Here is a 13,044-nt window from a genome sequence, read left to right as displayed (position 1 = left end):
CTCAGTAATCTATCTATCTATCTATCTATCTATCTATCTATCTATCTATCTATCTATCTATCTATCTATCTATCTATCTATCTATCTATCTATCTATCTATCTATCTATCTATCCATCCATCCATCCATCCATCCATCCATCCATCCATCCATCCATCCATCCATCCATCCATCCTTCCCGTGGGCTCACCACCTGCAGGAGGGACCGTAAGGGACGGTGCTGTGAGGATTGGGCAGCAGTCGAAGGCGGGGGCCTGCTTAGACTGCTGCCCCCGCGACCCGGATTACGGATAAGCGGGAGAAAATGAATGAATGAATGAATATCTATCTATCTATCTATCTATCTATCTATCTATCTATCTATCTATCTATCTATCTATCTATCTATCTATCTATCTATCTATCTATCTATCTATCTATCTATCTATCTATCTATCTATCTATCGGTATTTTGATATAGTTTGAAATGTCTATTCAGATTTTTGAAGAGACTTGTACATACTATTGTAAGTGCAGAAAAGCAGAGGATATCAACACATGTGTACTCACATGTCTCATCAAATTTCTCTAAAAGTAAAGCAAAAACTGTTTTCTTTGCTGTCCCACCGTTCCTGTACATACCAGCCCAGGAACTATTATCATGTTTTACACAATTGGTTTTACAAAAAAACAAAAAACAAGCAGATAGTAGACAAACCTGAAATGGAGTTTGGCTGTTATAATTCTTCACCTCTTTATCAGCACCACGAACGAGCAGCACATGCGCACAATTATCCTGAATATACACACAAAAGGGACAAAGTATAAAGAAATGTCACAGAGCTTCAGAAGCCTTTTTAATAGTAAGCAGTCACACACCTGGTTGTAAAGAGCACAAATGTGCATTGCTGTGTTTCCCGATGCATTCTGGGCGCTCATATCAGCCCCGTAAAAGAGCAGATGCTCAAGATGCTGGACATGACCATGGCGACAAGCCTGAGAGCGTACACACAGAAATACAATTTTCCTGATTATATTATTCAGCAATTTTAAGAACTTTCAATCCATACTGTAAATAAACTATATAGGCACAGGTTTGTGGACACCTGACCATAAGATTTATATGTGCTTTTTTAAATATACCAAATATACCATATGTGCTTTTTCCAAATATACCAATATTTCATACCTTTTTGTCTTTTCTCTGCCAGAGCACAATAATCCTGGTTACTGCATGTAAAGACTGAACTCTACTGCACTGCATGGTAAAGACCATAATTGGCAATGAATATAATAACTGCATATATGCCTTATATCTATTTAAATCTTGCACATATAGTTTTTGGACATTTGATCATATGTATTTTTAACACGTTATTCCACGTTCAATCTCCATTTACTGTTTAAATATCCTCCAGTTTTCTGGGAAGACTTTCCACTAGATTTTAGAGGGTGGGTGTGGAGATTTGTGCACATTTAGCCCACAAGGTTGTTAGTAAAGTCAGGTACTGATGCAGGGTGAGGAGGCCTGGGGTGCAGTCAGCATTCCAATTCATCCTAAAGGTGTTTACAGTTTTTCTCAGTTGCTTTGGAGCGTTTCCCAGATCAGAAATACAATTTTCAAAACTACTTGTTTTCAACCTCCACATCATTTAGTCATTTGTGCTCATCAGTGTTGGGCAGTAACGCGTTACTTTTAAAAATAAAGTAACTTTGTTACCGTTACCGTATGGTGCGTTACCCGTTACTTTTTTAAAGGAATGAATTTGGGCTGAAGTGTAGCCTAGAGTCTAACCTGCTTACAGCAGCGACACATTGTAGGTTTGGTGGATACACGAAGAAATCACACTGTAGGCGTGTCTCCGTTTATTCAGGTCTGTGCGGCAGTAATGGCGAGTCGAGGCGAGAGCAAGACGAGTTTCTCAAAATGGAAATATGCTCATTATTTCACTTTAGTTGAGTATAAAGACAAAAACTTTTAAGTAAAATGTAAGCTGTGTCTTTCTGGTTCGAAGCTCGTATCTATTGCGATAAACAGCAACTCCAATCTGTTGAAGCTGTTCCAGGACCTCCATGCTAGAAGCTAGTAGCTAGAAGCTAACCCGGTGTTCTGTTCTACATTGTTGATAGTTTTCCTACTTCAGCTGTGAAAGGAACATTTTTAAGAGCTCAACACAACAGCAGAAGCCACTTTAGTTTTTGATTGTGAATATATTATTCAGCTTGTTTTGTTATTTATTTCAGAAATCCTTGTGATATATTCAGTTTGTGCTGGTCTGACTTTAATAAAATAGTGTTTAAAAATTACTTTGTGTTTAAGTCAGTTTTGTGTTTGTATAGATCATAACACATAAAAGGGCATTAATGGGAACATTAAAGAAGGTTCTTTAAAAAAATCACTAAAAAGTTACTTTTAACTTTTTGGTGTAAGTAATCAACAAAGTAATTGAGTTACTTTTTGAATCAAGTAACGAGTAACTGTAACTAGTTACTATTTTTTAGTAACTAGCACAACACTGGTGCTCATCATAAGAACATTTTTGTTGCTTTGATCAAATTGCGAATGCTTTTGTGCATTAATTTAATCGACTGTGTACAAGTGTCTGCTGTTTCCTACAGTATCAGTTGTTTATGTCATTTTGATCAAAATATATTAAACTGGTTTCACCTAATAGTCTTAACCCCCTAAAACATCTCAACATCAGTTCATTGTGTAAGTCATTGAATGCAAAATGGTTAAACCAGTTGTCATCATCTGTCATCTAAAATTTCTATTAAACTTTTTTTTGTAAATGTGACCACATAATTAATTGTGCCAATGTCACCAATGAAGGAGAGTGTACAGCATCAGATTAACACATAATCAACCAGTTCTCTAAAACAGGCCAAAGGTGAATCTTGTGAGCCTTCAATTGGAGAGTGAATATAGACAGAGCAAAACACAGAATTATAAATTCTGAAAATGGATGAACAACTGAAAATCAAACAAACACTTGTATAGTACAGTAAAAGTGTGAATCCTGTCCAGTCTCTTGCAATGAATATAAATCAAATACGCAATCAAATAAATCAATTTGTGCTACTGAAATGCATAGATGCCATACAGAAGGAAGTCAATTTTTTTGCATTTTCGGTCACTGTGATCAAAACCATAGTTTATATCAAGAAATCCTGAAAATGTGCATCATCATACTGACAACATGAATACATATTTTAACGATTTCTTTTGTGAACAAATACTCATTGACACCAATACTTACTTTTGAAAGAAAAGTACAGGCTTTTGCAATAAATCCAATGTTTTGTGCTGTTTGTAAACATTTCTTTAAGATTGCACTTCCTGGTTTGCAAATATTAGGGATGATTAAAAAAAATGCTTCAAAGCAGCTGAGAAAAACTGTAATAAGGTCAGAGCTCTGTAGCAGGCCACTCGAGATCTTCAACTTCAACCCATGTAAAGATTATCTTCCTGGAGCTCTTTTTATGCACAGGAATATTGTTATGCTGGAACAGGTTTGGGTCTCCTAGCTCAAGTGAAAAAAAATTGTTATGCTACAAATGCTGCAAATGTCTGAGTGCATTATCGTGTTCCTTTTTCCTCTTTTTGAAAACAAGTCATTCCTTATCTTTGAATGATCCAGCACACAAATATCACTCAAATATTTGCAGTTGTCTTCGGACACTCCTGTTCATTTACAGATGAATGGACAAGTGACCTACATCTTACTTAGTCTAGATAGCATGCCTAACATATGTGTGCAATATGAGATCCTAATATTGAGGTCACACAAAATCACAGCCAGCAGATGGCAGCAAGAAAATGTAATATATAAATCTCCTGCACCTCTACATTTATTACTCTGACATGCTGTCAGCTCCATATTATGGGCAAATTCATCAGCTGTCCAGTAAAAAGTGTGACATTTATCAGCTCTGACAGACCCATCTGGATGATATTGTAAACCTTATTGTATTTTATGCATGCTGGCAACTGAATTCTTGGATCTGATTGGTCAATAGGGGCATAATTTAACAGCACAATTCTGGACAGTAGGTCGGCAGTACCATGAACAGTAGGGTCAAATTAGTGCACTCAGTCGAATGCGTTATTGTTTCTATAGCAAGAGCTTATTCACAGGACCTGTGATAAACACATTATACAAAGTAAAATATATACGCATGATTGTTGAAATGGTGACTATTTTCTAGAAATAGTTGTTTAAGTATTTAACATTGGTGGTAGTAGAAAAGGGTGAGGTGAATGTGGTGAATGTTTATCATAGCTTCATATAAAAACAGGAACTAATATGTTGCATGATAATACATTCAAATGCCTAACATTTTGTTTCTTTAATATACAGTACATTGTGATCATCAAATCGCTGTGGTATAAGCAGAATGAAACACTCCGACCATATGAAAATAATAGTCCTGTTGCAGAACTTTTGGAGAAAAAGGATGCAGTGTACAATGACAAGGCAGCTGTGTTAGTAAACACTACAGTGTTGTAATTCTCCAAAATTTAGCCTGGATTTACTCTCAGACACTCTGCCAGAAGATTATCTGACACAAACCGTCCCATAAGTGTAAGTAAAGTGTCCATTGTGGTCCACTGTTCTATAAGCTTCTCAGAGCACAAGACAATCTGTCTATCTGAAAAGTTGTGTGAGATTCAATAAGATCTAAAATCCTATAGCCTCAGCTACTCTATAAGTGTGATCTATAGGACCCATATATATCTATTTAACTATAGAATACTGCAACATTTACTGAATTTGTGCAAGAACAAGCAGGTAATGACCGGTTCCTGGGTTCTTGGCTACATACAGTATAGTGACAAAAACTTCCAGACTGTTCAATCATAGTCTAAAGACTTCAACTACAAAACTAATCAAGATATAGCGGACACAATATGATAGATGTCAGACAGAGATGTGTATGACTACTATCTCACCAGAGAAGGTTATCAGCTTCAAGGCAACATTTAGTGAAGATGTAAGTGAGCATCTAAGTGTGATGAACACACACACACACACACATGCGCACGCACACACACAAACTTGCACCCACGCACGCACGCATACATGAAAATAAACTTTCTCCTAATGACATTACTAATGAAATGTCATGTTAAAAAAGAACATGTGATTGTTAAGGCAATGATGTCTGTGCAAGATTCAAATACATTTAAGGCATATGTACAACTTTAGATACTCTAGCATCCACCCAAAATGCATGTAATGAGATGCACTTGCCTATATAATTACACAGACATTCATTGATTTATTATATTAACCCTCCACCACTCCACTGAGCCTTAAGAATTGACTCGTCTTTGCCCTGCAGTGCTGTGGAGTTCATTGGGTATTTTTGCATGCAGTAATCATAATTAATGTGCTCTGGCAGAGAAAAGATAGACCCTAAACCAATTACTGTTCCAAAATGATATACATAACAAAGTGATGAGTGTGCTGTGCTGTGCTTTGGTATATATATATATATATATATATATATATATATATATATATATATATATATATATATATATATATATATATATATATATATGTTCTTTGTACTGGACTTGGAATCTACTAATCCAGAGATCAAAGTTCACCTGATGAACTTCATGCCAGCCGTTCTCATCCTGGCAAGTGATGCTGGCATGCTCGTGGAGAAGGAGCTCACAGCAGCCTGAATCTCCACCAACCATGGCTGTATGATACAGTGCAGACAAACCACGGCTGTCCTTATAATCTGGTGATGCCCCCAACTCCAACAGAGTCTGACAGGAAAGTGTTGCTGTGTTAACACTTGTGTTATTACATTCACTCTCTCTACATTCACTCTATGCTTAAAATACTGTACATATTCTGCATGCTATACACACTAAACACTAAGTAGTATATGGAATGTATGTGTCTGAAGCATAAATACCAACAGAATAATAAGTAAAACCGAGTCACTACATGGGAGAATAAAGCCTCTAATCTGAAACATTTTGCAAAAGAAATGTGTTATAAAATAAAACCTATTGTTGATATACTCAATATAAATAATAGAATTTAACAAGATTATGAAAGGTGATTAAAAACAGAGTAATACAAAATAACTTTGCATATTTACAGTAAGTGTGAATACGGAATGCATGCCTGTGCAACAAGGACATATGTTTGTCAGTCATATTAAAACCAAAACTATTCTCAATGGATTTTGTTTCAATTATTCACTTCAAATGACAATGACTACACTGATATGACAGAGAGGGAGGATAGGCTAAATAAATAAAATAAATAAATAATATAGTTTAAGACGAATTACTTTTAAGAATACTAATCACTTATAAGCATTGTTCTTTAAAAAGAAAGCCTTGGTGTGTTCATATTGCACCGGCTATATGAAAGCGTTACCAACATTATATTAAGAATTAAGAAAATATTAAGGATTTTCTGAATAGCAGCTCAGCAACTTAAAATAAACTATGCATACAAATATACAGTATATCAACAAGGAGATGGAAGAGCTATGCAAATTTCGCTTAACTTGGTTTTCTAGTTACACCATTAAAAACTCCAAACATTGTTTGGTCATTCCAAACATTAGGTAATTCTGACAGTACTATATTTTGATATTAATATTAACTCTTTTATACAGCAAAGTGTAAAAAGCTAAATATCTTGATATTCTTATTCAGTGTCATCGATTTTTTTGTTACTTGATATGAGAGATCATAGCATAACACAAAAGTGTTTTCTGCCTTTAAACTATTTTTCACCCAATTCACCCAATGATAGTTCTTTTACACTGCATATATATATATATATATATATATATATATATATATATATATCTATTATGAACCCATGTCTGTCATTCCATACCATGAGTGTGTGCTTGGTGTTAGCACGAGCTGCTCGGTGTAGAGCTGTCATGCCATCTTTAGCTCGGAAATCAAGGTGAGCTCCTCCATTCTTTAGTATCTTAATTATGTCAGCCATGTTCTCCAGGTGGGCAGCGGATGTCAGGGGCGTCTCTGTGCAGAAATCATGAACACACACAGAGGTTCTTCAGTATTTGCTTAAAAACTCATAGGCAGCTAACAAAATATGTTTAACAGTGCAAGTATCCTAGACTAACTTTCTAATGATTGGACCTGTTTTCTTGTGGCTAAACAAGGCAATAAAAATAATTAATCATTTATTCATTCATGTGTAGATAAATGTGATATAGTCACAAACTTTATTCTATTGATTCGTGTTCATAGACACGAATTTCCCTCTTTTTTCGTGTCACCCAGAATGACTGCCTCCGTTGCTCTGGAGACAGAGCCAAACGGAGCCAGACAGAGGCAGTCATGCTGAGGGAGGATCATGGTTAATGTTGACAGAAATGCCAATGGTAAGATTTTTTCCCCATTTTTATCAGAGAATAAGGCAGAAAATATACGGTTAGAGTTATAGTGTAATAAATGTGTGTGTCTCTGATTAACGCAGTCTCTTTAATTAACCGGGAGTATATATTTATTGTATTTTGACTGGAAGGAACCACTGACAATGGTTTATAAGAAGGAGTAGTTTACCGAACATAAACCAATAAAAACAAGGTTAAAATCTCCTGCTTAAATGTTGAGTAATAGTGCTTGAAGATAAATAAATCAATAACAAACGAGAAAAAAAAAATACAGCATCTTATATCCAGTGGCAGAAAGAAAACTTTGGCTGAGGCAACAAAAATACTTCCTATTGAAATACATTTAATAGAAAGTCATCCTCAGTGACATTCGTGTCTATGACTATGAATCAATAGATTACATTGAGACTGGGCTGGGAGTTCTCAGAACGACAACCTAGCGAATAGGCATTTCGCATAGTAATTCAACCTACCTATGAAAATGTTCTGACAGTTTTAAACAAGTGCACGTGATTAAGCTGTTACCAAAGTAACCAAAGTATATTGCTGCCAAAACAATAATACACCTGTGATGTACTGCATGTCAGATTCATGCTGTTATAGAAAATCAGTCAAAACTGTCTAACCAGACAGAGCGAAAAGCTCTGTCTGGTTAATAGTGGAAAAGTTAATAGTGGAAAACACTGTAGATTATGTGTGTTTGGAGGTGGAAGGTGGTGTACCTCCTGTTTCTGAATCGTGGTAATTCGGGTCAAGTCCTTTGTCCAACATTTTTGAGATTTTTTCTGACTGGTGATTTTGGATGTAATCCATAAACTTCCTTAGATTGGCCTAAAGTGAGTGAATAAGTGTGAGAGAGAGAGAGAGAGAGAGAGAGAGAGAGAGAGAGAGAGAGAGAGAGAGAGAGACTTTCCCGTATTTTTTTGGGCCAGTTAAAAATAGGTAACAGAACAGCTCCCCATACACATTTAAAAAAGATTTCCAGAGAAAAAGCAGAATTAAAGGGAAGCAGATGAAGGTCACATATGATTCATACAATCACATGATACACTGGGACGCACATGGAACCTAAAGCGGTGGCAAAATCTGTATATAGTGTAAGTATGTATAAAGCCATATCTGATTATTTGCATTAATTTCTGATTTAAAAAAAATAAATAAATCCAGCTAGCTAGTTTTCAATTTTACAGTTTTACACAGTCATTTGGCTTTCAGACACACACAAATACATATATTTGATTGATACAGTGGTTTCATTGTGTAAATTAAAATAAATTGCATAGGGATTGGACCTTTCTTGAAATTTTACTTTAACTTCATCCACTTTTTTGGCAGTTTATATTTAAGACTGAAAGTTGGTGTTTTGCTAAAGAAATAATTGAAATAAATAATAGATATAAAAAAAATAGAAATAAAATAAATTGTTAAGTAACAGTTCATACATTCTTATATCAAGAATTTGATATAAGGAATCAAAAACACTTTCTAATGTTTTACAGTTAAAACATTTACATGCCACTTACTTGAAAAAAAATATTATATTATATATATTTGTATAATTTGTTAATAATTATTTATTTATATATTTACTATATGTTTGTATTAATACATTTTTATTTTCACTTGCCATACTAATACTAGAGCTTGACTTGCAGTTCTGAGAGATATTAAATGTGAATACTGAAAACTATTTTCATCTAGAAGCCACCTGCTGCTTATGACAAGCCAGGAACCTCACCATGACAGTTTTCCCACTGAGATTCACATGTGAATAGATCAAATATAGAGCAATATATATTTACTACTTTATATAGGTCAGTAATTACAATTTGCAAAATATGTGCAAACTGCAAGTTAAACTGTATAGAAATTTCTACTGAATATGACAATGCAAAAACACCACTCCTATGCCCAGTTAAAGATCGCACTTTTATGCAGTTTGGAGTTATGACCAATTGTTGGACTTCCACTGTAGTGCTACAAACAGAAAAAAGCCAATATTTAGCCTTTTTTTGACAATTGGCCCAGTCTGCGCAATACATCATCAGTATGGTAGGTGTAATCTTTCTAACTACACACCACTAGCATGCTGTTTGAGATAAATGGCAAAAACTGGCTTCCCGAATTACAGGCAAGTCTAAAGGTAAAAAAAAATAGCCTTATGTAGATGATGTGTAGATGAACCAAGATCTGACACATTATAATGTCACATAACATCAAAAAGAGCAGTGATTCAAGCGTATGAAGGGTTATTCATGTGTCAATGTGTCACTAATGGTAGTTATTCAGGGGTTCCCAACTTACCGAATTTAACGCTCCTAGGAATCTTTCAAATTCTCGACAATTTTAAACAAGTACACATTCGAAAAAGCTGTTACTAAAGTATTAAAATGTATTATATCCAGACATAGCTAAAAGTAAAAAATGGCTGTAAGGCACCATGAAACATTTTTGCTAACTTACCTTGGTATGTAGTTTGGCAATTTGCTTCTCATCTACATTGGGTTGTGTGTAGACTCTGCTTTTATACCGAAACTGTAAAAAAAGATAAGAAAACACTGTAGTTGTATTGAAGTGGTATATTAACATTCAGTTCAATATTTGTGCATCTCTTTTTGAGACCTATAAGTTTGCTAGCAATGATCTATTTTAGGGTTCTGTTGCAAATGCATGTATAAGTTAAATGCAGACAGAAAAATAAATTACTTTTTAATTTCAGCCAGCTTGCTATTCCTTATTGTATAACAATTATAACAGATTATTAATAAACCCTGATGTTGTCTACAGCAAAAATCATGTAAAATTGCTACATCAGAAACTCAGATCAATCAAGTAGGTGCTTGTAGAGGCTGTTCCAGTGTGGGTCAGTGATAAAAATAACAAAGTAAATCTATAAGTGTCCATTTTCTCATCATTTATTATTTACTATAAATTTAATCATATATGTTTAAATAAGTATTTGGACACCATAAATGAACAATATGCCCATTACATAATTGAGACATCTACAGTGAGGAAAATAAGTATTTGAACACCCTGCTATTTTGCAAGTTCTCCCACTTAGAAATCATGGAGGGGTCTGAAATTGTCCTCGTAGGTGCATGTCCACTGTGAGAGACATAATCTAAAAAAACTCCTCCACAAAGATTTTCTCTAGATCAGTCAGGTTTCTGGACTGTCGCTGAGAAACACGGAGTTTGAGCTCCCTCCAAAGATTCTCTATTGGGTTTAGGTCTGGAGACTGGCTAGGCCATGCCAGAACCTTGAAATGCTTCTTACAGAGCCACTCCTTGGTTATCCTGGCTGTGTGTTTCGGGTAATTGTCATGTTGGAAGACCCAGCCTCGACCCATCTTCAATGCTCTAACTGAGGGAAGAAGGTTGTTCCCCAAAATCTCGCAATACATGGCCCCGGTCATCCTCTCCTTAATACAGTGCAGTCGCCCTGTCCCATGTGAAAAACACCACCAAAGCATGATGCTACCACCCCCATGCTTCACAGTAGGGATGTGTTTTTGGGATGGTACTCATCATTCTTCTTCCTCCAAACACGTTTAGTGGAATTATGACCCAAAAGTTCTATTTTGGTCTCATCTGACCACATGACTTTCTCCCATGACTCCTCTGGATCATCCAAATGGTCATTGGCAAACTTAAGACGTGCCTGGACATGTGCTGGTTTAAGCAGGGGAACCTTCCGTGCCATGCATGATTTTAAACCATTACGTCTTAGTGTATTACCAACAGTAACCTTGGAAACGGTGGTCCCAGCTCTTTTTAGGTCATAGACCAGCTCCTCCCGTGTAGTTCTGGGCTGATTTCTCACCTTCCTTAGGATCATTGAGACCCCACAAGGTGAGATTTTGCATGGAGCCCCAGTCTGAGGGAGATTGACAGTCATGTTTAGCTTCTTCCATTTTCTAATGATTGTCCAACAGTGGACTTTTTTTCACCAAGTTGCTTGGCAATTTCCCCGTAGCCCTTTCCAGCCTTGTGGAGGTGTACAATTTTGTCTCTAGTGTCTTTGGACAGCTCTTTGGTCTTGGCCATGTTAGTAGTTGGATTCTTACTGATTGTATGGGGTGGACGGGTGTCTTTATGCAGCTAACGACCTCAAACAGGTGCATCTAATTTAGGATTATAAATGTAGTGGAGGTGGACATTTTAAAGGCAGACTAACAGGTCTTTGAGGGTCAGAATTCTAGCTGATAGACAGGTGTTCAAATACTTATTTGCAGCTGTATCATACAAATAAATAGTTTAAAAATCATATATTGTGATTTCTGGATTTTTTTTTTTAGATTATGTCTCTCACAGTGGACATGCACCTACGACGACAATTTCAGACCCTCCATGATTTCTAAGTGCAGAACTTGCAAAATAGCAGGGTGTTCAAATACTTATTTTCCTCACTGTATATGTTATAAAGTAATTTGGCTGTTACAGTCACGAGAATTCTGCAAGACAGATTTGTTTTTTATTTAATTTTGTTTATGTTTTGTTTAATATATCCTCTTCAGTATATATTGTTCCTATACCTATACCTATACCTAAGTCTCTTAGAGCTCAATTGCTCAGTTGTTGATAATTGAAAGCTGTTATAGATAAGGACATCTGTCAAATAGCATAAATGTGAATATTTCTATCATCTTTCCAAAACATATATTAGTTGATGCTTATAAATGCATATGTATTGTCAAAATGAAAAAAGACTGTGTGTACTGTATACTTTTGAAGTGGATAAATGCACTGAAAACATATTAAACTATAAAAACTAAAATGTTTAAATGTTTATTACCCCTCACTATACATAGTGTATACTGTACCATTTTAAACCGAGACTTTTCCCTTTTTACCTCCAGAGTTGGGATGCTTTTGCTAGTTGGGTGTGGATATTCACTGAGCAGACGCTCTTCATCCAGGAACTTTCCATCCCGGCCATTATTTGCCGGCTGGAAGAGGCCATAGTTCAGCACATCCTTTAAGCTTTGACTTAAAGTACATAGGATCTGCTGCTTTACTGCCCAGACTGTCAAGTCCACATCAAACCTCATACATTTCTGTTTGGGAAGATAAACACTATAATGTCATTATTATTGGTGAAGCTACACAATACATATTCATGTCAGTTTTTTAGCTTGTGGGAGAAAACTGAGGAACATGTAGGAACCAACCGAGGAACCTGTAGGAACCCAACCTGGAGGAGTATAATTTTTTCTGGATGTAATGCGAGGCTTTGGCATAACTATTTGCTTACAAAAAAGCAGTAGTGTTTTCTGCATTTAGTCTACAGACTACAATGAGTATTCAACTCCAGTGGAATAATTGCTGTTTCAGCTGTTTGGTCGAGGTTAGATGATGGTTATATATTCAGGAGTAAGGAGCCCCTTCTTTCTCCTGAAATATTAAAATCACTGCACTTGCATGAAGTATGAAAGGTGTCTAATGTGTACTTGCTGTAGTGCTTTACTTTCACTGCCATATTTTTTTGCTGAAGTCAGTGGTTAGCTATTCAGGTGGCAAAGTACTCGAAAGTAGGTTGATAGTCAAAAGGACTATCTGGACTTAATGAAGCATTTGGAAATCATTGCCAGAATCCAGTACCTGAAATGTGAAGTATAATAGGAATTATATATATATATATTTTTAGAAATAA

At 35.7% G+C, this 13,044-nt stretch overlaps 1 protein-coding gene across 1 annotated transcript in view; it reads right to left on the bottom strand.

Moving 5' to 3' along the window:
- LOC310732386 (SH3 and multiple ankyrin repeat domains protein 2-like) overlaps window positions 1-13,044 on the bottom strand; it is a 125,631-nt gene that overhangs the window by 67,212 nt on the left and 45,375 nt on the right. The window contains exons 3-9 of the mRNA XM_083552841.1: window positions 12,245-12,448; window positions 9,853-9,924; window positions 8,112-8,220; window positions 6,861-7,012; window positions 5,597-5,764; window positions 859-975; window positions 698-775 (exon numbers count right to left, since the gene is read on the bottom strand). Coding sequence (XP_083408967.1) covers window positions 698-775; window positions 859-975; window positions 5,597-5,764; window positions 6,861-7,012; window positions 8,112-8,220; window positions 9,853-9,924; window positions 12,245-12,448 — 900 coding nt within the window. The remainder of the gene's footprint in view (window positions 1-697; window positions 776-858; window positions 976-5,596; window positions 5,765-6,860; window positions 7,013-8,111; window positions 8,221-9,852; window positions 9,925-12,244; window positions 12,449-13,044) is intronic.

Source organism: Silurus aristotelis (genome assembly GCF_946808225.1).
Source record: "Silurus aristotelis genome assembly, chromosome: 10".
NCBI classification, from domain to species: Eukaryota; Metazoa; Chordata; class Actinopteri; order Siluriformes; family Siluridae; genus Silurus; species Silurus aristotelis.
Note: the sequence above shows the minus strand (reverse complement) of the source record. Positions and strands in the feature narration are given on the sequence as shown.